The sequence below is a fragment of the Pempheris klunzingeri genome, chromosome 8 (genome assembly GCF_042242105.1).
Source record: "Pempheris klunzingeri isolate RE-2024b chromosome 8, fPemKlu1.hap1, whole genome shotgun sequence".
NCBI lineage: Eukaryota > Metazoa > Chordata > Actinopteri > Acropomatiformes > Pempheridae > Pempheris > Pempheris klunzingeri.
The window spans coordinates 6,766,565-6,793,209 of NC_092019.1; the positions used below are offsets into that span (position 1 = coordinate 6,766,565).

The following is a 26,645-nucleotide window of genomic DNA, read 5'->3' on the forward strand; positions in this document are numbered from 1 at the left end:
ATGCATGGAATACTCTTCAAAGGAATAGCGCACATTCATTATTAATCCATGCTACACCGGATGGCATGAAAAATAGCAATTGACAGTTGTGTAGGAACATTAATGGAAAACACTTTTTCTAAGGGTGCCAGTTCCCCTAAAACAGGGTAACATGGAAGGCAAAGCCGCTTGAGCTCATTTCCATAATACCGCTGTGTGCCCCATGAGAACCTCGGGTTCTGTCTGCCTTCATTAGCATGTGCCACGAAAAAAACAGCATATACCACTTTTTTTTCCCGGATTTTGCAGCTGGAGTATATTGAAAGGGTTTCAGTGTCTGCTGGAGTCTATTGGTAGGGGCCCTTGGATGTGAAACCTGCCCACTGGCTGCAGTTCACAGACATTATTTTGGGGAATTTGCTGCAGAGCCAAGGATTTTTATCAGTTTCACAGCAGGAAGCAAATTGGATGGGAGATAACAGTTGGCTACTCTCATCACCTATAGTCCTACAGATAGAAGCTCATTTATATTCAGACAGTATGTCATCTATTCTGCCTCTAAACGTGATTTTATTTCCCACTGCTGGAACTCACTTGTTCAACGAAAATAGCACTTAAACTGTTACACCAGAGTTTCACACATGTTGGCACTCATTGACAGCCACAGTAAAAATGTAGTGTTTGTCATATGGTTCATGTGAGCTGTGTCACTGCCTCAGGAATGTGTGTCCCTCCTGTGTCAAAGCCTTTGGATCACATTCCTCTTAAGTCTTAAGATTAAAAGGTCCTTAGACGAGACACATACCAGCAATCCAGAGGCATTTTATTTAGCTGAATATCTTCACAAAAAAAAAAGAGCAATTACACCCACCTACTTAATGCAAAAACTATGCAATGTGCACTATAACCGCTCAAAAAGGCATACTGTATATCACAAATTCACATATTAAAAATACCAAACTCATAAACAAGCAGTACAGCATTTCTCTGCAGCAGAGGCATAATGAGAAGCAATGACCAGCAGTGTGTTTTTGACAGATATTCTTTCACTTAAGTCAGTATACTCCATTCACGTATCCTTTAAGAAAAGTAAAAATAGAACATATCACTCTTTTGCAACTCTCCAAAAAAAACCCCTTTGCCATGATTCATTGTCCATGCAATGTTACACGGAAGAAACACAGTTGACATCACAGCTGCCAGATGCTTGTACAGGACATGCGGCAGTGGTTGAATGGAGGTCGTGAGAAGGGTTAATTAGGAGCCATGACAGATGTTAAATCTGAATAGCATCGAAGGGGGAAAGGGAGACGGGGAGGAAGACTTTCATGCAAATCTTAACAGTATAAGTCACTTTATATCTCACTGCCGGGTCCAAGACAATGTCCCATCCTCGCTCACACATCCGAATTGATGCTCAGGTTGGCCAAACGTGGGTCAGAGTTTATCTCATACCTGTAATGGTACCCTTCCATATGGTCCCTACAGGCATCCCGGATGTTGTATATCCACCGCTTGATGCCTTTTCTGTTCAGGTAAAGCACCAGCAGGAATATGACGCCAATCAGGGCCAGCACCAGCCCCAGAAAAACATAAGAAGTCTCTAGCACGCCCTCCATGTCGCCTAAACACTTCAGCTGTGACGGCTCTACCTGCAGAAGCGGCTGGCGTTTCAGGGCCTTGGGCTCTGCACAGGTCAGATTCTGCGTGTCAACGATCTGAGTGGAGTTTTTCAGCCAGAGCAGCATGTCGTCAAGGAAGCAGTCGCAGCGCCAGGGGTTGCCCGCCAGCCGGATGCGGAGGCCAGGCTTGAGGCTGAACTCTGCCAGGGTGGTAGTGGGCAGATCCCTCAGGCTGTTGTCCCTCAGGTCAAGGTCACGCAGCGGTGGCACCTTCAGCGTCCCGTTCTGGATGGAGATGATGGAGCTGTTCTGCAGGCTGAGGTTGACCAAGCTGGAGAGGTTGGAGAATAAGTCGTCTGGGAGAATCACAAGGTTGTTGTTGGAGAGGTCCAAGACTGTCAGCTGAAGGAGGTTTCCGCTCCGTAGGACGCTCAGGACCTCGTCAATGAAGGAATGATTGTGAAAAGACCTACTGAGGTTCAAGACCTGCAGTGTGTTATTAAGAGGGAAAGCGCTTTCACTGAAAGTCTGGATGTTGTTGTTGCTCAGGTCCAGCCGCACAAGGTTTGGCAAGTTGTCAAATACCTCTGCATCCACAGACTCCATCTCATTCCCACTGAGATAGAGATCTGTCAGGTCCAGCTGGGTTGGGAAAGAGTCCACACTTAAACGGGAAATGTTGTTTCCTGTGACGAACAGGGATTTGGTATTGGCTGGTAAAGAATGCGGAATCGCGTCCAAGTCCTGGTTTTGGCATTTCACAGTTTGTGAGAAGCACACGCATTTGTCCGGACAGCCGTGGCAGGACAGCACGGCCGCGAGGAGCAAAAGCAAATGCATCATCCCAGACTCTTGTGTTCTCCCTCGCGTTTCTCCGCGGTTATATGCACACGACGTGCTCAACAGGCGCATCTTGGATTTTCCAAATCTGTCTGCGCAGACCGTGCGTAAAGATTACTTTACAACCCAGTCGCCGCCCTGTTCTTCCACGGGGAACAAGGGAAAGTTTTTCCAACTATGTTTCCCGTCTTTCTCCTTTCGAAAACTGCGCCCACTTCCAACTCACACTCCATAAATCTACCCCCAAACCATCCTTATTTCGGTGAGGCTACACTTCCGTGAGGATAATGGTGATGTGGACCAAGCTCGCAAACTTCCAGGCTGTCCTCTTCGTTTTCTTCTCCAAACCTCAGGCTTAGATGAAGAAAAAAAAAAAAAAAGCTACACGTTTTTTTTTTTGTCCCGACAAAACAAATGCAGAATGTAAAATCGCCAAATAACTCACTCGGCCTACTGGTTCCCTAACAGACAATGCCCCAAGTCTCCCAAAGGTGCCGTGTACAACATGCGTACTTCCAGGGTGTCTCTCCCCTAAACGTCGGGAGTCTGGAGGGAGAGATACGGTGCAGACCGGAGGAAGGAGGGAGCATACCATTTTTCAGGAAAAGAGGGGTGAACAGAAAAACTGTTGCACGTTTATTTAGATTTAATCTAAAATGTCCTTCTCATTATGGTGGCACGCATGATTATTGTGCAAATATTAGCCTGATTGTCAAACATTTACTTCTGAAAATCAGTAAAAAAAGACTAAAATGGCCTGGACCGGTGGATCGGGGTCCACGGACCTCTAGGGGTCCCTGAGGAAGCTCCACTGACTTCCCAAACAATGAATCTAAAAGATAAGGCTGTGGTCTATCTAACATGCTGAAATGCACATCTTCTGATGAGAAAGTCACGCAACAGTACTGATGATTACGCAGTTTCATGTTTTCAGATGGCTTTCTTTGGAATAAAATGTATTCACATAATGTTGTTTGGTAGACGCATTTTCAAAGTTTGTGATTCCTATAAAGGCTGTCACAAGATTGGATATCTTATCCAGTCAAACACAAAAGCCATCTGATAAGTCAGAATCTCAGTGGGAAACCGAAAGGAAGTGAAAGTCATAATAGAAAAACAGTAAAAGAAACACATTCATCATTTGATCCACAGATAATGTCACACCACTGATCCAATTACTGACTGATATTTATGTAGAACAATCCATTTTAGGATCCTTGAGGATGATGAGAGCACATTGAACCACATCAGACTCAGAAATGAGAGCAAAGAAAAGATGATTTGTGATACTCTGATGCCTTTGAAAAAAGGCCTTCATCCTTTATGCCAACAGCGATTTGAAAGACTGCATCTTGGTGAAATAAACTGTTTCTTTCTTTTCTATCAGGAAAATGAATATACTAGGCTATTTCACAGCTGATTCTAAAAATGTGAGGTCATTAAATATGTGTCCTCCAAATTTGGATCCAATGACCTCAGAGGTTTATTGGAAAAGGTTTAAATGAGCCCACACCACAAACAGGAATACTTAATTTCACTTACTGTATTCACGTAAAGTAATTAAACTACTGTTAAATAAATATAAATTAAGATTAATATTTTTGAACACCCTCTCTCCACTATCTTCTCTGCACTCGCTAGAATCTTCTCAGGTTATGGTCCTTTGGATGGGACGAGGGTTTATCTAATTACTTTAGTTTATCTAAAGTCCAGTGAGTGTTAATGGTGTAAAGAAAAGTGTAGGAACTCCTTGATCTCACTAATGTGTGACAGAAATGCAGGTTTTTAGTTTCTCTAAGTGCAGCATTGCAAAACTGTAGCTGTAAATGATTTCTTCAACCAAATGATGATGAAACAGGAAGTATAACGTTTGCCAGCGTCAACGGTTCAGTAACATGATATTATTTCAGAAAACAATGGAATGGACAGATTCCTCTATTTCTTTACAGGGTCTGTATTTCCACATCTCCTTTTGAGAAATAACTCGAGTGTTGACCTTGTAGTGAAGCTTTGTCTGATGGATTATGCAGGATTATACTGCTGAGAAGCAAAACTGTGGATGTGTTCACGCATGAATGGTGAGGGAGGGCATGCTCATCAATATGTCATATTTGGAAGCCCCAGTGTAGATCCCAGTGTAACCCTAGCTTTACCCTCCCTTGACCCACTCCTTTTCTTGGCCTGGGTCAATGTGACAATCATCTGAGTGGGTCTATGAAACCTGGATCGAGGTGGAGAGTGACACTCCACCTAAAGTTTAGTTAAGTTTTAGTTTAGTTTAGTTTAGTTTAGTTCACACAGATGAATACAAAACACATGAAAGACATATAAATATACATGCAAGGGTGTATTGAAAAACTGTAATGACTTATATGAATAACCAAACCCCAAAAACATACAAAATATAAAACATAAACATTAGAAATCAGCAAAACAGTATATACAACTGTGAAACTATTGTAACTGATATGATGCTCGTGTGTGGGAATTTTTTCACATTCACTTTTCATCTCCACTCTACTGTAGGTCTGGGGTGCTCAAAAGACTAATTCCAATGTATTTTAAAAGAAAAAGGCATGTTTTGGGTGGAAATTGTTTTTAAAACAACTCTCAAACTTGCCTCTAAATAATTTTTTTTTTCAGATAATAAATGTGAATAGCAGCAACATTTCATCAAATATCTCATGTGGTTCAAAATGTAACACTAAATCACTCTGCATGTATGTTTTAAAATTAAGGTACATGGTGTGTAGCATTTTTAGAATACAGTTTTTAACTTCTAGGTTATTTAAGCATGTTGTTTTATTTTATATAATCACCTTTAAAAAAGTCAATCTCAGAATAAAGATTGTGAATTTTCCTGTCGTGGGAATAATAAGAGAATATCTTATATCTTATCTTAAAATAAATAAATTACATTTCCAATGACATCATAGATACAGCAGCAGCAGCAGCACCGTCTGATCACAGCTGACGCCCAGAAAAATGAGCCAATAGAAACGTGGCATACTCACGTCCTGACCAATCAGAAGTCTTGACACTAGAGGGGGTTTTAACCTAACCTGCAGGGTTTCAGGCGTACAGTCCTGTCAAAATTTGCACCAGGGAAAAAAAACCCATCCTGTTAGCTTCTCTCATTTGTAGTAATGACTCAGTGGATTTACGTCGTTGATGCAACTTTCCCCATGTCCTCTTTTTTCTTTAACTAGCGGAAGGTAAGAAATGATACGACGTTAATTTTTCTGAACAAAATTGCTAGCTAGCGTTAGCTTTGGATGATGTGTCAGTGAAGCTAGCTGCTAAGGTAGAATTAGCTAACGTTTGCATTTCCAACAGTTTCCAACCTATAAGTACCTTTATAGTTATTTCGTCCACACAAAGTGTCTAGGTAGCTACCAGATTTTAAAATGCATTGCAAATTATGATGTGGCTTGACGTGTAACTTTATCCTGCTTGAGCAATATGAGCTAGCTAACACTAATGCTTCTGCACAGCTTGCTAGCAAGTTAGTCACATAACGTAACTTATGTGGGAAATATTATCTAAATAATTTTACTCTGATAAAGAAATAGATTGATAATGGCTTCAACAACCCAGCTCTGTTTTGCAGAACCCAATGAGAGGTTGAATGAGGTGCAGCCAAGAGGGAAAACTATCGCTAAGAAGCTCATGTTATTTAGCCTGTTACATAATCCTGCTGTTTCGTCAACATTAAGAACCTTCTTCATAAATGTCTGTGCACTTTCCTCACAAAAGCATTACCTATGACGTTATGCAAAGTTGTAATCTGACTGCCGCAGTATTATTTGCCTAGCTTTATCTAATAGCTGCCCAGCAAACCTGTCAACTCAGCTGATCTGCACTTCTTAAGTCTGTATTTAGGACCAACAGCGTCTGACCTTTGCTCTTGTAATTTTGGATCTCATCTCATCTCATCCCTGCATTCTGCACACAAAGCTGTATTTGCATTTTGCGCTTTGCAAGGACACAGTGTGAATGTTGCCTGTTGTTTTTCAGTGATAGCTTTCAAATTTTCTTCCCCAGGTGCACTCTACAATTATGGAGTTTTGAAAAGGAAAGTGGGAATTTTGGGGGGAAAGGGGGCCTTTCCCCTCAAGTTTGATGGTTGGACTGCTGGGCGAGAAGGTCAGAGGGTTGTTGAAATTGTTGCCTTTTGTAAATTATTAAAGAGTCTATAGAGGAGAACTATTTTTGCAAACATTAATATGTACATTTTTGTATAAAACGCACAAGGAGTTTTGTATTAATTGAATTCTTGATGCCATCGTATGCTGCAAGCACCTTAGTTTGTGTCCAGCTCTTGGTTGAAATGGTGGACTGAAACAAGTCACGGAAAGACTCTGGAGTCGCTAGGGTGCGGTGGAACTTCAACACAAGCACAATTCTAGCGCTCCAAAACCATCTCGACCTCTTGTTGACACACATTTTTTTTTCCTTTTAGGAGACCAGCTCCGTTATGCAATTTTAGTGACAGAGTTTTTGGTTCATTTACCTCACATTGTGTTGTTTTGAGTTTGTTTTCAATTGTGGGTGGTGGGCTGCTTGTAATAATCAAGGGAGAAGGCTTCACTGAGAATATTTGGTAGAGGTCAGGATGAGTCTGGCATTGCCAGACTGCACCCCCAAATGCCGCTCACAGCAGCATGCAGATGAGGTGGTAGCTGCACTGACGGGTGGCTCTGAGGGACAACTGCGAGCTTTCTTGACTTCACACTGCTACAACGCGGCCACCTTGCGGGATGCCTTTGGTCGCACCTCCCTGCACCTGGCAGCCTCACTGGGAAAGAAGGCCCTACTGGAGTGGCTGCTGGAGAGCAAGAGTGCTGACTTGATGGTGAAGGATAAGGAATCAGGCTGGAACGCTCTGCATCGCAGCGCTTTCTATGGACAGATCCACTGTCTCATATCCTTGGTCAAAGTAAGTATTTAATTCAGATCACCAAAAATGTCCAGTTTTGTCATGTTCTTATTTAAATGGTCCCATTAACCTAGTTGGTCAAATAATGCAACAATACAGAAAGCAACTAATTTGCTAATTTTCAAGAGTTCACCGTTAAATGTCTTTTTTTTCTTGACATTGTTTCAGCACGGTGGACTACTCTTCACCCAGGACAAGGAGGGCCTCTCTGTACTGGACCTTACAATGAAGGACCGACCAGCTCATGTTGTGTTCAAAAACACTGGTAAGAAAAACTGATGATGTGAGCAGGGATTACTGGAACTTCACCTACTTCCAAGATGCATGCAGAAGGGGAAAAAGTGTCAGACATAAAACAAAAAAACATCAAAGTATAAAAAAAATACTTAATTGTGAGACCAGTGTGTTTTGGCCAGTGGCCTTCATCAGTCATCATACTACACATTACAAAGAATACTTTTTGTTCATCAATATGACATTGGTGATGAAACTATTACACAGTAGTTGTGTTTTTGTCAACAGTCACAAGGCTTTTAACATCATGACTCACTCTGTTTAATGATGCATTTCAACCTTGTAGTTGTATTCCCACTGTAGATTAAATTCCCACTGTGCTATATCGCATGTCTTTCTAGACAGTATGATTTGTGCTTTTCACGTTACAAATAAAATGATTTTCTGAAAGATTAGTCGGGATGTAGTACCCATTTTGGATGAGCCAGACATCCTTATGCTTTATTTCTGTTATTCTGTTTCAATTTATTTCAGTTTCTATGTTATTTTATTCTTGTAAATCCCATTTAAGTGTCTCTTTATATTGTCTTTTTATATTTCTGTGTTTGTTTTCTTAGTGCTGTTTTATGTCTTATGTAAAGCTTGTTTAAAGCTGCTGTACTAAAAACTTGCCTCGCCCTCTTCTAATGGCAAGAAAGACCAGCTTCAGGTGGAAGAGGTGTTGTGGCTGTGCTTGTAATTGTATTTTTTTCCTCATTACAGATCCAACTGAAGTATACACGTGGGGAAACAATACTAATTTCAGTCTCGGGCATGGTAATCAGGAGAGCCGACAGCACCCTGAGCTTGTAGATGTGTTTGCCAGGACTGGAGTTTACATCAAGCAGGTAGGTTAACAACAAGCTCTGCAGGGAATAAGACAGTGTTTTCCTGCAGCATAGGGCTTCCCTACCCTGAAAACCTGACTTTCGTGTGTCAAACCAGTAATGGCCTGATGCTTTATCTCTTCGCTAACACATGTTGTATAAAAAAAAAAAAGCCCATGGGTACATGTGCACATGGGTACAGATAAGTCACATCACCTGGGTAAACCAGAAAAACACTCCCTCCCCAGAGTCCTTTATTACACAACCCTCTCTTTAGGGTAAATCACCATTTGTAAAGAATGTTTTTTTTTTTCCCTCTAAACATGGCTCATACTGGCTCAGCTGTTCTCCAGGTGAAACCACAGATGTAGAAATATTGGCTATGCTTGAGCGTTTTAAATTAAACTTTTGATACATTTATGAAGTTAGTAGTTGTACAGCCATGGTGCATTATATATTTAGGCATGCTGTAGTAAGCCATTCTTATTGTTCTTGGTTAACTGTGGATTTGGGAGGTGGGGGTATCAGGTAAAAAAGAAACCATCAGTGGTGTTGTTTGAGTCAATTAGAGGGCATAGTTGGTGTGTGAAGCGTGGACTGATTAGCTTTGTCCCCTCCTGTATAGTCTTAATTTGTGACTTTGTTGAGCTGGTCTGTGCACGGGTAAACCATTCTGCCAGACTGTGCCAGCCTGGCTACAATTTCATGTACTTGTCATGTGGATGCTCTTAGTGTGATTAATATAGCTACTGGCACCAGTGCAACTGCCCCCAGTGGTGTGTGCACTCACCAGGCGCTAGTTATAGTCGATTAAGTAATGCAGAATGACTGTGTTGGATATGCTGTCTTTTTAATCTATTCATACGACCTGGTGGTTTGTGTATTTAAAAAATGATGAATATCGGCCTTGTGTCACTATAGGACCAGTGTTTACAGACGAAACGCTGATGTTTGAGTTTTTTTTCTGCCCTGCAGAAGTTGCAGAGTAATTTCATAAAACCTAGTGGGGGGCAGATGGATCTGATTTCATGACCACACAATGACCCAGTGGCACTGCGTATAGTCTTTGTCTTCCTATCCCAATCCAACAGGTGCCAGAGGTTAAATATTAATTCCACAATGACATGTTTTTAATTAAATGAACTACACTGGTGTGTATGCATGTGTGTGAATGTCCACATCAATGTGATACTTTGGGAAACATCCCTGCGCTCTATTGAAAGCTTGAGGGGAGCAATGTATTAGTAATGATGTTTGCTTTTCCACTTGTGCCCTGGCCTTTATTGGTATAGTGTTTTACTATCACTACAAGAGGGCTTGGCCAAGGGACATGGAAAGAGATGCATCACAGCCTCTGCCATGAGGTCAAAATTATAATGACAAGAAGCTTAATCAGCGCACACGTCATACTTCTTTTCCCTCAGAATAGGATATGGAGTATATTAAAACTAAAAGCAAAAACAGAAAAATCAGCATTACAAAATGTTCATGTTTAATTGCCTTTTCTCCCTTCAGGTGGTCCTGTGTAAGTTCCACTCTGTGTTCCTGTCTCAGAAAGGCCAGGTCTTCACCTGTGGGCATGGACAAGGAGGACGACTTGGCCATGGAGATGAGCAGACTTATCTTGTGAGATGTGTTATGGGGCATTATTTTGATGTGCAATGTATTTTAGAATATTGTAAATATCTAACCTCAACAGAAAAAGTACATGATCATCTGAGAGAAACATTCATTATCAGTGTCACAAGCTGATTAATGACCAACTTGTAACAAATTAAGTCATTAACCACAAATTTAGTTGAGTTTTTGTATAATGGTTTTAGATGGATTATGACACAAGTACAGTGTTTTGTGAAAATGCACTCTTCTTCTATTGGCCCAACCCAAAAAGATAACATTGAATGCTGAGCAGTGTGTCTTGTCTTTATTTCTGCACACTCAGTGTGTTTTTTCCTCTTGTCCTTCTCTCTGTTTTCCACAGGTTCCTCGGATGGTGGAGGGTCTGATGTCCCACCACTGCTCACAGATAGCGGCAGCTAAAGACCACACAGTGGTGCTGACAGAGGAAGGCTACGTTTACACTTTTGGCCTCAACACCTTTCACCAGCTAGGTCTGGCTCCTCCTCCCGCCTCAGCACATGTCCCTAAACAGGTAGGCGGTAATGGAAAGGCATCAGTGACATATATGTGCTAACTTTTGTGCTGAATTAGATTTGGTTGTTTTGGTGAATGAAATGACAATGTACTAGGACTCTGCTCTCTGTTCCACAGACTGTATGTTTCTTTCTGATAGATTAGTGTTTTATGCAACCAGAACTTATCTCTGATTTTAAGTTTAGAATCTCTTAAATTCTGTGTACTGTATTGTCAATACTCCTTTAAATATGCTTTGCATGTAGGTGTTCTCTAAGACGCTGAAAGGCAGGACAGTGATTGGAGTAGCAGCTGGAAAGTTCCACACTGTGCTGTGGACCAGGGAGGCTGTCTATACAATGGGACTCAATGGAGGCCAGCTGGGTAAGTTTAAACAAAGTCAGTGTCACAAGAGAAAACTGTACTGCTTTTTAGATACTTGATGTGACTGAACAGTTGTGGTAAATATGTATGTGAAGTTTGTCAGAGTAAAATCAGAGTAAAAGCAAATAATTCATAATTATAATAATGATCTTGTTGCAATAGTAGAATGGTACAAATGTTTATTTACTTCTGGAGGACAGAGGTATGGTGAGTAGGGAAGACCCTCCATCATCATCCAGGTGGATGACACAAAAGGCTATTGTGTCATTTTTATTTTTGTCAGTATCTTTAAGCAAGAGGTCATTATTAAGGTATTTAACACCCTGCATATGAGTATCTGCATATGTTAACGTACAGTATATTTTGTCCTCCATGGTGTACCCATCTGCAGGCTACTTGCTGGATCCTAATGGGGAGAAGTGTGTGACAGCCCCCCGGCAGGTATCAGCCCTGCACCACAAAGATGTCACCATAGCTATGGCAGCAGCGAGTGATGGAGCAACAGTGGTCGTGACTGAGAAGGGGGACGTATACCTGTTGGCTGACTACCAGTGCAAGAAAATGGCTTCAAGGTAAATGGGGCAGTACAACCTATGACACAATCATAAAGATTCAATTGACCTTGTGTTGAGTTTTCTTTTCTGAAAAGATGAAGATAAAGAGGATGGTTTCATTAAAAGACTTTTGATAGTCACTCTATTACAGCATACATTGACCAAAGCTTATTACTTATCCATCACTATACACCTGATTCCAAATTTAATCAGAGCAATGCAAAGATGATACTACCACTCTGATGATGGCCTTGCACCGTCCGTTGTCCGTTGTTGCCTGGGCCCCTCTTCGGCCTGTCCGCGTCCGCCGTCCTTCACTGGCGGCGGGCAGGTCGCTGGTTGCCCTTCAGCTGCGGGCATCGTGCTTTAGCACCCTGTCTGGGCCTGGTCCGACCGGACATCTGTGCCCCCCCTTATCTCCCTCACCTGTGCTATGTGCCCAGCGGCCTGCTTCAAAGGCCTGGCAGACTTGATGTGTGGCTGTGCTTGCCGACGTTAATTATTATTTAGTTGAAATATATTAAAAGTTCTGTTAAATAATAGTGATTTCAATATTGACCAAAATAATCGTGAGTATAATTTTTGGCATAATCAAGCTGCCCTAATGCCCATACATCTGGTTGGTATGTGCAACCTTTTCAAGCAAAACAGAGGCACTGTCCGTTCTGCATCACCTCCCCCATTCTAATCAGACCTAATTTGAATGACAGCAGATAGTAAACCATTCAGTAAACTGCAAGCGGTTGTCATTTTCTCTGATTTGCATAGTGTAGTGCTGCGAATATGTGTTGGAAAGGGTAGCAGGATTAAATGCATGTCTGTCTGTTAAATAGCAATAACAACAACATTTGATTTACCTGAATGTTGAAGAAATTAGCAGTGGTAAATAAGTGAGCATTCTCTACGATGCGGTGTTGATCTTGATCCACAGACGTATGAATTATTATGATATGTTATACTCATCTCTTTCAGGCAGCTGAACATCAAAAAGGTTCTGGTCAGCGGTGGTAGTCTGGACCACCGTGTGGTTCCACAGATCCTGAACGAGGGAGGAGGGGAAAAGGTGACCATCTTGGCATTAGATGAAGCTGGGAGGGTAAGTGCATTTAGAAAGTATAAGAGGAAATGCTCTTCAGAAGCATTACTTACTAATTTGGCCTTAATGAAACTTAGGACAGTAAAACTTTAGTTTAATATCACTTCTGCTTTAGTTTCTAAATGCTTTTTCTGTTGTTATCTAATCTATGGTGTAAGTAGACCGTTAGACCGTTAATCCCAAAGCCTATATGGGTTCCTATAGAAAAATGACTGGTGTCTGTGTAACTTTCCTTAAATGTCCTCCCTCCTCCGCTCCCCCGCTCTCTGTCAGGTGTTTTGCTGGCGCTCCTGCAGCAGCTCGGTGAGACAGTGCCGGTGGGCGTATGGGCGTCAGGTTTTCATGTCGGACATAGCTCTCAGCAAGAACAGCATGATGTTTGTGACTCAGGAGGGGGAGGGCTTCAGCGGCGTGTGGGCTGGAGAATACAAGAAGTACGGGGAGAAGAAAGGTGAGGAATTTCGGATCATGGTATATAGTATCAAAGTTACTCAACCACTTTGTTTTGCAATTGTTATTTGATATTTGAAATGATTAATGTTCATTTAAAATCTGAAATATATGCTTATTTTAATCTTACAGAGGTCAGTGTGGAGGTTTGTGGCCATTCAGATGCTGGGACGGTGTACGAGCGAATCCGTCTGGAGAAGCTCCCCTACGTCCACAGAGCTGTCAGCATCACTATGGACTCCAAAGGCCGAAATTTTGGAGCGCTTCAGTCTGACCCCAAAACATGGTAAGATGTTTCCCAACCATAGAAAATGCTGCATGTGTGTACTAAATCTGTTGAAAATAGACTTGAAGACTAAAAGGGGACCAGATATACGTGTCAAGCGTCAAGTCCAAGCTGTTTCACAGCCAGTGTTGACAGTTACACTAATAAAAATGCATATCTGTTCTGTCAGGCTGATGTGAGACAGGTAACTCAAAAAAGAAGCTTAAACACGTCCTGTGTAAATAAGGTGTTAAAACTACAGTGAGTGGCACTTGAGTTAACAAATAAACTGAAGTAAATAAATCTATGAAATCATCATACGGTGATTTTTAAGAAACACATGGAAGGTATGAAATGCAAACTTCACCAATGACATCATCCCAAACAGTGAATGGAGAAGGCTGGATAACCCCAAATGGAGACTGGATCCTCTGATGAAAAATATGGAGTTTATTTCATCTCAATCAACCTCATTGTTCAGTTTTATGATTATCAGATCATTATTGATTATAATCTTTTTGCATTACTCATGCCAGCAAATTTAGCTGACACGTGCTGTAGCCCAGCCTCTTGAAAGATGTGTTGCCGCCAGTCCAGTTATCACTCTCAGATTCTACTCTCTGTGTTTGTGTTATTGATCTGTTCTAAATGATCATTTCATTGATTATTGTATAATGATGTCCACCCTGTGTCTTAAATCCAGCTTGTATGAGATCCCCATCATTTCTTCATCCTCCTTCTCCCAACACTTTCGGAGCCTTCTGGATGAGGCGGACGAAATGGACAGCATCCATGACGTGACCCTCCAGGCCGGAGATCGCACCTTCCCAGCCCACAAGTACATCCTATCCATGAGGTCTGAGTTCTTCCGGAAACTGTTCATGTCCGAGAGTTGTGGAGTTGACGAGGAGCTTGATGGAGAAGTGAGGAAGAGCGAAGATGCTGTGGGCTGTGATTTAATCATTCTGGAGAAGATCCCAGCGGATATGCTGGAATACGCCCTGCACTTCATCTACACAGACTCCTGTGAGCTGCTCGTGCACGGGGCACGGCCAAGAGTCTCAGGGTCCTTGATGGGACAAAACCAGGTGAGGAAAAGAGTTACTCGCTTAAACTCTCAGGAACAGAATCCTGATACACAATTCTTCAGGACTGACTACTGCTTTAGTCAATACAAAATATTTGCATTATCTTTAAAGAACTGTTGACTTGAGGGTCATTTCAGTGCTCCACTGTCTCTGTTGCCTTGGCCAGGACTCAGAGCAGGAGAGGCTTATCAGCAGCCTGCAGGACTTGGGCCTGAGAGGTCGCTCAGCCCTGGAAGTGTACCGTTCCCTTCCCCCTGCTGCCAAAGGAGATGGTGACAAGGCCAAGAGCAAATGTGCCAAGACTGGCAAGAAGGGGAAAGGAGGCAAAGCTGACAAGGCCGGGGCCAACGAGGGAGGGGCCAACCCTGTAAAAACCTTACAGGGTGTTGCAAAAAAGATGGGCCTGGGAAGCCTGTCTGCACGGTGAGAGACAGAGGTGCACTCAACCACAAAGGGGGATCTGTTTTTGTTTCATGTCTTGGTAGTCATGCTTCGTTTTTTCCTTGACAGACTGGATGGAGTCAAATATGAAAACGGAAAGATCAATGTTATTAACAAGAAAACTGGCAGCAAACCCAAATTCTACCAGAAAAAATGGTGCGTATATCAGTGTTCACCAGTTGAAGCTAGAGGTTAAATTGCAAATAATAATATAATTAAATTTGAAGTGAAAATGCAGATTTTATAACGTATTGCTGTCTATTTGTGTCTGTACAGCTCCTATCTTTGTGATGTTACTCTGAAATCAGAAGATGGGAGAGAGTTTCCGTGTCACAAAAGTGTCCTCTGTGCAAGGCTAGGTAAAATGGAGCCACACATCAACAAAGAAGCAAATACGCACCTGTTCTCTTTCATTTCTACTGATGGAGAAAGGAACTTGTCATTTTGCATGAATGTGTACGCCCTACATTAACACGTGAGCTTCATGGTGTGAAGTCCTAAATCCCTTGGAAATATTTGACTGGGCCTTTATGATAGTTGGATGTTTTGGTGTTGCAGAAAATATGTTACAAACATTTTTACTTTTGTGTCTATCCTTTCTGCAGAATATTTCAATAGCATGCTTGGAAACCCCTGGATTGAGGTAAGTCTTTCTTTTTTATTTCTCACTGCATTATTCACAGTGTTTCACAGTGTGTGGTCTAAATGCTTGCACTAAATGCCCTTCTGTGTAAATAACCATACCGGTACTGATCTTAACTCTGTCTTGCGCCCCCTCAGGCCACATCCTGCACTGCACTGGAGATGCCTACCAGCTCAGAGATTCTACAGGTCATCCTTGAGTATATTTACACGGATGAGTCTCCCACCATTAAAGGTAGCTTGTCAAGTTTTAAGTTGACGGTTCATTTTGCATTTTTAGTGATTAAACATTGTTTTGCTGAATCTGCGCAAAAACAGTAAAAGGTACATATTAACAGGACTTCTTGTTCTCTTTCTTTGCTCAACAGAGTCGCTGAATGTAGAGTTTGTTTGCAACGTGTTGGTTGTGGCCGACCAACTGCTAATCACACGGCTGAAGGAGATGTGCGAGGTCGTCATCACTGAGAACTGTATGTTTTGTTTATCTATCCTTGTATTCAGTTTCTTTTACTGTGGCCATGTTTGTCCATACCTCTTTTATCTAGAAATGATGCTAGATTCATGTCATATGAGCATTTCATGGATTTCATCTGTTAATGTATGTTATGAATGTGTGTTATGTGACTAGACTATGATGTTTAGTCACTGACACTGACAGATTAAATGCTCTTGACTTCCAAATAATATGCACTTGAGGTCTGTCCTTCAGCTAAATATGAGTATGGAAGATGCCATTTCTAAATTATGTATGATGTGAATGGAGTGCAATTTTACTAAAGGAAGTTATGGAAAATATTATCTGACACAATTCTTTGAAATGCTTTTCTATGAATCGTCAATGAAGTTGCTTGCTTTGCTCTTCGCAGTGACTCTGAAGAATGGTGCAGAGCTGCTGGAGTTTGCTGCTATGTACAACGCAGAGCAGCTCAAACTCTCCTGTCTCCAGTTTATTGTGCTCAACATGGCTGCCCTGCTGGAGTCAAAGTGAGAATCAGAACAAATAACCCCAATGTGCACTTGTAGAGATCTTTCACAGCATTTCAGCATTTCATTGACTTATTTTAATGTCTTACTTATAGCTTCACAAATGTACTGCATAGAACAATGTAAACACAGCGTTGTTCTCATCAACTTAAAAAGTATACAAGGTCCAAACAAGGTTACCTCGAGTGTGAATTCAGTAAAGTTGTGGATGAGATTCTGACATACAGCAGGACAGATACTTTCCCCAGCAGGAGAGAACTAAAAATATCTTTTCTCATCTGTATGTGTGTGTCTGTCTGTCTGCCCCTTTGTTTTTGTGTTGCCCTCAGAGCGCTGGATATTCTTAGTGACGAAGTGCTTATGGAGCTTTCTGCAGCCTACAGGAGGATGGTGAGTCACCCCCCCCCACCACCACCCCTAGAAACATCCCTATTTGCATCATCCTTTCATGTTTGCTTATTGTTTGTCTTTTGGTTTAGTTTTTTAATAAAATGGCAATTAAGTACAATGCTGTCCAACAGTAGTTGATTCAGTAGACTGTATCTACAAGACACTTTTTGAGTTAAAGAAATGACTTGGGAAAAACTATTTCTGTCGTTTTTGTTTCTTATACAACTCACAGAAAGCAGAAACTTCTGACACATTCTATACAGCATCTGGGAAATGTACAGAAATACAAGTTCACCATGAAACTAAATCAAAATGCAACAATGAAAAAAGACAATCTGTCAAATGTGTCAAAATTTGTCGATTGATGTGATCAAAAGTGTCAGAGTAACTGAGGGCGGAATGTTAATTTTATATATTCAAATTTATTGTAATGTATTTTAATGTATGACTGATTGCAGTGTTTGAATATTTCAGTGTTTGAACTTGAGTCTTTTCTTTTCTGTTTGAAGAGTTGATTGAACTGATTGCATCATTTTTTAAAGTCAGTTTTGCGTCTTATCTTGATGTAAATTTGTTCAGGGTCAGGCTCTGATGACAGACATGTATTGCTGGAGATGCTTCACTCAACGAGTTGGGGTCTGCTGATGTCTGATTGGACTTTTTTTTTTCAATTTTCAGATTCCAGCCATGCAAAAGAGGGTCATCACTCCATATCCTGGTGCCCCAGACCTTAGTATGTATGAGGATGAGGATCTGGACTCAGCATTCAGCCCTAAACCAGAAGCAGAACTGGATCACTCCTGCAGGTACACAAACAAAAACGTTCATTATCACTTATCGTGTTTGTTCTTTGGTTTGGCAACAGTGCAGACTTTTGTATTGATCCTCTATGTAAAAAAAAAAAAAAAAAAAAAAGCAAGGAAAACATATGCAATACTGTTAATTGTCCTCTTTAATCATCTTAAATGTGGTGCCCTAAATAAATATCTGCTAATGATTGTCCCACATTATCTGCCCTAGGGAAATCCTGATAAAGAAGGCCAAGATTAAGGCTAAAAAGAAACCCAGGCGACGCTCTGACAGCTCAGGGGGCTACACACTCTCTGATATCATTCAAAGCCCCCCTACTGCAGGTATATTTAAACACACAAGATTTTTTGGAAATTTTATTCACATTAAATACCATCATTTCCAGCTACACATCATAACAAACCACATTTGTTTTTGGTTTTTTTTCATCACATCCATCCATCATCCATCTTTTTCATCTCATCCATACTTTCTAAAGCATCAGGTTGTTGTTGGGGAAAAATGTAATAATTTCACTAACACTCTCTCTTTCCTCTCAGTGGTCTCCTCATCCCTGGTGAAGTTGGGCAAGGCTAACTCTACAGACTCCCTGCAGGAGCTGCTCACGTCTGACTCAGAGGGCAGCTACATGGGAGTGGGCAGTCCCCGAGACATGCAGTCACCCGTCTTCCATGACAGAGCTGAGGTTAATATCTGACCACTACAACAGTCACATATAGTTATTTTCCCAACTTAAAATAACAGATGTTTTTTTTGCTTATGTTGCGTCATAAAAAGTTTACGAGGGACCCATGTTTTAATATACTGGAGTTCTCCTTTTAATGGGAAATGGCTACATTATGTGGAATGGTGGATATAATACTATAAAAAAAATGCAACATATCATTGTTTATCATCTGCAGGATGAGAAGGCTTATAGTCAAAGGCTAAAGACCCCACCTAGCACCCCGACCTCTCTGAAAGACGGCCTCCTAACTCCCCCCAACTCGGCTCCACAAACCATCCCCAAGGTCCTTTCCTGGTAAGATGGTCATATATTTTGAAACATCTTTTTTATTTCTTGTAGTTTTGTTGATTTTCTCTTCTCCTCCTCCCAAAACCATTGATGATAGAACATTCAGAAGGATGGAGTAAGCACTTTTACAACTTTTGAAATACAGGTTTGATATTTGATATAAAGTACACTGACTTTAACAACAGACCTTATATCCTCCCACCTCATATTGGAGGAGGGGGTTTGGAGAAAGAAGGGAATGTTTTCATTCCAAGTCAATAAATTAGAATTGAAAATTGAGCTGTATTTGTGACTGTGTTATTGCAATTTGCAGTCCGTCTCGTCCACCCCCAGTCCTGGATCTGAGAACCATCATGGACATGGAGGCCAACTCTGTGCAGACTCTCGGAGCAACTCCTAAAAGCCCTGGAAGGTACGAGACGTCTGTTACATCTATTCTGGGATTATTTACACAAAAATGATTTACAGTGACCACCTAGACTAGGTGATAGAACACAGTGATGGTGAACAAGTAATGACTAATAACCGTAGAATTACATTTGTAATGTTGCATTATGTATGAAATGTGATGCTTCAGTCTGTCCTATTGCCCAGGCTGAAGGAACGCTGTACTGCCACACAAGTGACTCTCTTCGCTGTTGCTCATTTCAGTTCACAGTACATATTTCTCTCCTTCTCGCAGTGTCAGCGCCAGCATTAAGCACTCCCCTGTTCCCACTAAACTGTCCCAGAAGCAGAGGAAGATGTTGGCCATGGCCAGCAAGGAGGGTAGTGTGGAGTCCACTGCATCCAAACCAGCCCCCACAGTCACCCCATCCAAAAGCAGTGGGAAGGCCTGGTGAGTGAGCCCAAATATGAAGAACACTACTGTCCACTACTCACAACTGTTAAGAAATAACTTCCTGGTTCCTGTTAATGGGTTTATAGCCTGTCGCTGGTGTGACCATTAGTTTTAAAGCGCCTGTAATCAGTCTATTTATATTAACAACGCATAAATGTCTTCGTGTTTGTGGATTGGGTCACTTGAAATGACACACCTACAGAATTATCACCCAACTGCAGTTCCCTTCAGCTTTACAGAGGGTTTTAGCTTCATCAGCTAAATTTTTCTGTCCCACTATACACTACCTGCCCAGCACCAAATGACAGACAGACAAAGTTAGCGACTAGCTGGTGAACATAGTGCAGCATTTAGCAGATAACGAGCCAGAATCAATGATTGCATGCATGTTTAGCCTGGATGACATGAAATAAAACCATTAAGTAAATCACAGTGAAAAAACACACTGAGAGTGTAGTACATAAGTTGGTACATAAGTTAGCCAGCAATTGACAGCACTTGACAAATTCATCAGCTAAATTTTTCTGTCCCACTATACACTACCTGCCCAGCACCAAATGACAGACAGACAAAGTTAGCGACTAGCTGGTGAACATAGTGCAGCATTTAGCAGATAAAGAGCCAGAATCAATGATTGCATGCATGTTTAGCCTGGATGACATGAAATAAAACCATTAAGTAAATCACAGTGAAAAAACACACTGGGAGTGTAGTACGTAAGTTGGGAGCAGCTTGATGTTAAACAGAGAAAAACAGGTAAAATATATTCACGTTTTAGTTTATTTCAAATTATAATAGCAGCCTCAACATAAAGTCAGCATTATTTGACATCACACACAAATGGCAGAAAAGGCACGTTTAACTGCAAATACAGGAATCCTCAGTCCGTACATGATGCTTATGTTGATGACAAAGCTTGGCATATACTAAAGTAGTCATTGTGTGGTCAGATGCTGCCATTGTGGGTAGACAAATCCCCACATCCACTCTAGAGAGTAATAAAACATGATCCCTTCTGCGGGAAGTAAAAAGCAAGCTCTGGCTACAGAATAATGATTACTCCTTTTGACAGTAAATCCTCCCTACTTACTCACCTGCTTTACATTTTAGATGTGGAAGAGATTTAGACAGTATATCTAGGTGAAGATAGGTTTTTCATGCTAAGCATGCCTAAGGTTTTAGCCAGCAATTGACAGCACTTGACAAATTCTGCCTAGGAGCTGTAGCAACAGAAGTGCACCCATCTTTTATTTTCATTGTGACTTAATGTGTCATACATGCTCTTTCTTCCTCTCTGTCAATTGTTTCCAAATGCAGGGCGACAGCAGTCCAGTCCCCACCTTCCTCATGCTCATTTCGGGCTCTGCTGGAGGAGGAGGAGAACCGCTTGATCAGAGTGGGACAACCAGGAACCCAGAGGGGTCAAAGTGCCCAGGGGTCCCCTGTCACTCCCACTCCTCCAACCAGGAGGGTCACGTTTAAATGTACAGAAGGCAGTGAGCCAGAGAGACCCACAGGGTGAGGATCTATACATAGAACATACAGGAGTACAATTACTTCTGCTCTGTACTGCTGGTTTCCACTTGGTGGCACTGTTGAGGTGTCTTCATAAATGCTGTGGTTTTTTTGGTTTGTTTTTTTAAATCAGCAGCCCTCACACACACTATATATACAAGATACAGGATAGACATTACCCACATTACTACTAACCGCATCAACTCAAATGACATTCCTATATAGGTTTTTTTTATTTTATTTTGTGGGGCCACATAGCGATTTTATACAGGAATACAGAACAAACATACACTGGCATCGAGATTAAGAAATAAAAAGGGAAGTAACACTGAGTGTTTATCTAGGACTGATTCTCTTGTAAGTCTGACAGGGCAACTTGTCAAATGTAAGTGCTGACTGACTGGATCCCCTCTAGTTGGACAGATTGAGCGAGGTGTGACGCCCTGGTCTGAGTGAGGTGAACAGCTCGAAATGACCTGGTACAGCTGCGGTGACCTGCCCGCAGACACTGAGTCACCCTGACCTTTACAACATCACCAGACAGCTGGACAAACACAGCACACACAAACAGCAGCGTGAGCCCCAGGCCATTAATATGCATTTCTAGTTGGAGCACATAAACAGTTGTCTTGTATTTATTTATGATTTAGGCATGTAGGAGTCACTTCGGATCTTAAAAGTAAATTTCATCTCTCCAGCCTTTTGTAAGTCCATCTCTGTTATCTGATATCATACTTCCTCTTCTGCATGTTGACCCGCGCTTCATGCTACGATCTTTAACGCAGGCTTGTAGATATTTAACAGCTGTGTGAGTCACTCTAGAGAAGCTGGTGATTTTAATCAGTATTGATAAGGGCAGCCCTCATGTCACAACAGATCATACAGAACAGGGAGCAGGTCTCAGGTTCCTCTTGGTATTTGGATGAGCACAGAGACGGATGATTTCAGCAGCAACCTCATATATTCTCTTGTCTGCCTTATGGGACTTAGTTTCCACATCCTAAGTCAGAGTGAATAGAGATGCCTTTCTAATCTTTGACTGACTGGCAGATTTTCTTACCTTATGTCTTTCATGAATGTTTCCAGAGGTGTCTCAACACATGCACACTCAAACAGACTCCACTTTCCGTATTGCTTTGACATGCATCACAGTGGGTGATTAGGAATGTGTTTGGCTGCATTTATAGCAAATTATTAATGCAGTGTATCTTCATCTCTCATGTAGCGGCTGTGAATAAATGATTTCTTCATTTCAAGCACACAAAAATCAGACTGCAGGGAGCTCATGCCATGTATGTGTCATGTCATATTTTACGTGTTATTTCAAATAGATTTTCAAGGTCCTTGTGGAATAAGAAGAAAGAAAAAATGAAAGATATGTTGTGTACTTTCACAGGCAAAGAGTATTTATGTATTTAGAGAGGAAATAATGTCTTCTGCAATCTGTTTCTCTTTTTTTGGGGGGGGGTTATTTTTAGTGTGTGTTAAGGCAAATTTGAAATATATGTTCTAAAATATATTTAAAATATATACATATATTTAAAATGTGTATAACAAATCATATACAAGTCAACTTCAATGTGCTGTCGAGAAAAGAAACTGACAACAACACAAAAGCAAAAAAGAGCAATAAACAAACATAAATGACAACAGCAGAAAATGTTAGGCCCTCTGTTTCCACAAGTGGTGCACATAGTAACTGAAAGAAGCTTCTCTGATCTTTGCTCTGACTCTCAGGCAAATGCTTTGGAGAGGATCTAAGAGGTCTGACTGGTTCATATTACAAGCACCTCAGCAATATATCTTGGGGCTAAGCCATTTAGTGATTCATGTACAAGCAGTGAGATTTTGTGTTCTGTTTTATGTAAGATTACAGAGACCTAACTTACTGGTTATGAAAGCATGTATCAGTCTTTTCCCACATCAGCCGACATTCCGTCTCTCTTTTTATATTATTAAACTGGCTACCATCAATGTTTTTATAATAATGGATCTAATGACTATGTGAAATGGCTCTGTCATATTAATGAAGCTCTATGAATCTTCATAACTTATCTCAGGTCATTGTTCTGATTTTCCTGCCGGCGTCTTTTTGTGAACAGTGTTTGTTTACTGCCACCACTTTCATAGTGTTGTTTTGGTTGTAGCAGGCAGCTGTTTTCAGAGAAAAATGCCGTGAAAAGCTGGTGTTTGTTTGTTGTCTGCACCAAACTGCAGATGGTCAGAGTTAGCAACTAGTCAGACTTGCATTCCTCAGGTGGTCAGAAACACGGCACAAAACAAATGTTGATGATGCTCTGTGTCTGCTGGATGTGCAAGAAGGTTTTAAATGATGAAAGGCCAAAGAGTTTATGACATGCAGGGATTCTTTAATTTGAGGCTTTAATTGACAGTGAGGTAAAATCAGCAGCTGTAATGGTAATTATTTCAGTTTTGTCCATGTTGAGTTGGAGAATGTTCTGGATATACAGATATTAAACCGCTGAACTGTGTAAATTAGTATCATCATATAGTAAATATTGTTTTTGTAAATAATATGACCTATTATATGACCTAATATGAAATGACTGGAAGCATGTAGACATTAGATGATATGGGACCCCAGATGAGAGCTCACCAACAGACAAGGTCAAGAAGAGGAAGGATTAAAGTCTTCCTCAAGTCTTATTAAAACCTGAATAAGAAAGGTCTCTGTACTGTGGAGTCCCGACTGTATAATAGAGATACATTGTGACTTCAGTCCTCATCACGTCATTATGTGATAGTTTTGTTAAAGCCAGGTGGACTCACAAGAGCTTGTCAGTAGTAATTGACTCATCCTTTGTTCACGCACTTAGACTCTTGTGTCTTTCACTATCACAGCACCGGCACTGATACTGTCTCTCTCTCGCTCTCTACCTCTCCCCCGCCTCCCTCAGGCCTTGGGTGCTGGGAGCAGTGGGCAGCCCTCCCCTCGCCTCCCTGGTGACCTTTGCCTCCATCGTGGAGGAGGAGAAGCAGCAGGAAGCCGCGCTGATCCGCAGCCGAGAGAAGCCGCTGGCGCTCATCCAGGTAACCCGGCTTGTCTGTGAGCGTTAGGGCTCACACACTCGCCCACGTACACACACCTGCTATGGCTGAATGTATAGCTTGTGTGTGCTTGTGTCTCCTTTCGATTTGGCAGAGATGTTTTTTAATGATCACATTCTGTACAGTGCGGGTTAGAAACGAGGTGCCTCCAGTTTTGTCCCATGACAGTCCTCTCTGCTCTCCTCTAACTGTTGCCAGGCCTCTGTTGGCGCCTTCACAAAACACTTTTTTTTTTCCTCCTGTGGCTTTCTGGATGCCATTATGCAAAACATTTTTATTATCTTTAAGATCTCAGTGTCAGCGTTTTCTCTTTTACTCTCAAATAAAGTTCGGTTCAGTTGCCCACAATACCTCCGGCTCAGTCGTCTTTTCTTGTCTTTTTCTGTCATTATAGATTGAAGAGCGGGCAATCCAAGACCTCCTCCTCCATTATAAGGCGCGTGACAACCCAGATGAGCTGATAGTGGTGGAGAGGTCTTCCAGAGGTCCTATAGCAGCCCCAACTTGGAACAAACACTGATGTTTAACTGCGCAGCCACTACCAGATACCATCAAAGTGAGAACATCCCCTGCAGTTGTCAGTCTGTACTGTTTGCAGCGTCCCCGCAGCAGCTTCACCCTTCATGTGCTCTGTGTTGAGATTGCCTCAGCAGTGTTAACTTAAAGTTTTATTTTATTGTTGTTCAACATTTTGTTTGTATGTGTGTTGGAGAGAAGAGCGAGCGAGCGAGCGAGCGAGTGGTTTTCATAACTGAATGTGGCCCCGAAGCGACATTTTGAGCCTGGAATTACTTATGCATGTTTATTTCTTTTGGTGAGGTTATATCTCTACTTGGCAAACTAGTAATACAAAAAAATAACCAAGTTTTCAAAATAACTATTTGTTATTGTAATGAAATGGTTATGTGAAGTTAAACTTGCCAAAGAAATGAAAAGAAGTGGAGATGTTCGAGCCACAGAATGGGTCCAAACTACATCACCTTGAGGGCTTGTGTGTGTTAAATCAGTGGAAGCTCTCCATGTAATTAAGACAGTAAATGAGTGCCAATTATTGACTGTGGCAGAGCACTGGCTGTACTAAATTGAGCTGTTTACCAAGGAATTATGTTTAGTTTCTTTTTATGGTCCTTTTTCCTTCTCAATACTTACATGGATTTGCAGTGACATGGTAACCTTACATGTATTTTGAATATGAAGGACATTTACGTTATCATATTTAAAATGCATTCTTTCATGCAGTTATAGCGAATGGTACATGCGCAGTAGGGTTTATTGTGTGGAACTAGCTTTCTAGCCACTGAAGTTATCACTAGTGTTTTAGGGAAGGTGGTGTGCCTTTATCAAATAGAGACCAGATGCACACAGTTACTGCAGCTAAAATATCATTTTTCTCTTCATTATTAAGTCGTTTTATTCTCCAGCTTTTCTCCTGGAGTTAGTGTAAGTCTGGTAGGTACCTCAGATCTGGACCATGCAATCTTGTCTTCAGATGCCATTTGCGCGTATGTGTATGTGTGTGTGTGTGTGTGTGTTTAAGACATGAGGATATGAAGAGAAAATGGCATGTAATAAAGATCTTACCTGTGCAATGATCCTCTCTCCTGTCTGTTTCAGTTTAGATTGCAGTAGACAGAATGAAAGGAGGGACAAATTTAATTTTCTCAATTATTTCCTCGTCTTTTTTTGTAGCAGAAACTTGATCTTTCACTGAAAAATGTGGCTCTCGCTGCATCTAATAAAGATAACATTTAAAATCTCCAGCTCCTGACACTTAAGCTGCCCTGCATGAGCAAGGGACCATTATCAAGTCTCAGCCTGTGATTAACTGTGATGACCCTGATCTGAACAGCGAGTGTGTCGATTTAGGGATTTTATTGGCTGTAATTACAGGTAGAGCATCGCATCGGAAGTCAGGGAGAGACGGCTCGTGGGGGAAATATTAATTACAGATTAGGATCTATTAGTTGGTGCAGAGAAGACACATGAATCAAAGCCTTAGAGAAAAACTCTGCTGCTTTACGTCACTCCACAATGAGCCAAGCTGATAACCACAGGCTTGGAAACAAATGCAGTTTTGAAGACGAATGGTCATCCTGAGCGTCTGTGCTCTGTATAAAAGTGTAGTGTTTTTGTTGGTGCCTGCGTGCCATGTCACATTTTTAAAATTAGACCATGAAGAATGAAAAAGCGGCCCTCATAACATTCTCTTGTTGATATTCATACAAGTGGTATCTGTAGAGCAGGGGGTTCCCAGATGAATTAAAGTTCCCCCTTTATCATCAGTACCTCTCATGGTCCAAATATGTTCACTTCAACTGCCTTAAAACTGAATATTAATGAACTAATGATATAAAAATTGCTATTGTTTCAATATTTTTCATACATTTGAAATGTTCAGGTCGATTTGGTCAAGTTTGCTTATCACCTATCACCTGTTGCAGAAGCTGTGAGTTTCAACCATTTATTTATTTAATGTCATTCATTTGTA

General features: G+C 41.3%; 2 protein-coding genes across 2 annotated transcripts; one reads left to right on the forward strand and one right to left on the reverse strand.

Annotated features, from left to right (window-relative positions):
- Positions 1–805: 805 nt before the first annotated feature.
- Positions 806–2,958, reverse strand: tpbg (trophoblast glycoprotein). The gene has a single exon (XM_070835706.1). The coding sequence runs from the start codon at positions 2,511–2,513 to the stop codon at positions 1,377–1,379; it is 1,137 nt and encodes a 378-aa protein (XP_070691807.1). The 5' UTR covers positions 2,514–2,958; the 3' UTR covers positions 806–1,376.
- A 2,556-nt stretch (positions 2,959–5,514) lies between these two features.
- On the forward strand, positions 5,515–25,762 carry ibtk (inhibitor of Bruton agammaglobulinemia tyrosine kinase). The gene is made up of 29 exons (XM_070835252.1): positions 5,515–5,656; positions 6,486–7,380; positions 7,549–7,645; positions 8,377–8,501; positions 9,996–10,106; positions 10,462–10,632; positions 10,880–10,997; positions 11,389–11,569; positions 12,524–12,647; positions 12,921–13,098; positions 13,230–13,383; positions 14,066–14,450; positions 14,617–14,873; positions 14,961–15,047; positions 15,168–15,250; positions 15,497–15,534; positions 15,672–15,768; positions 15,902–16,003; positions 16,400–16,517; positions 16,847–16,907; positions 17,586–17,713; positions 17,928–18,040; positions 18,257–18,402; positions 18,620–18,738; positions 19,046–19,144; positions 19,415–19,570; positions 20,891–21,091; positions 24,007–24,139; positions 24,552–25,762. The coding sequence occupies exons 2-29, from the start codon at positions 7,057–7,059 to the stop codon at positions 24,675–24,677; spliced, it is 4,032 nt and encodes a 1,343-aa protein (XP_070691353.1). The 5' UTR covers positions 5,515–5,656; positions 6,486–7,056; the 3' UTR covers positions 24,678–25,762.
- The last annotated feature ends 883 nt before the right edge of the window (positions 25,763–26,645 follow it).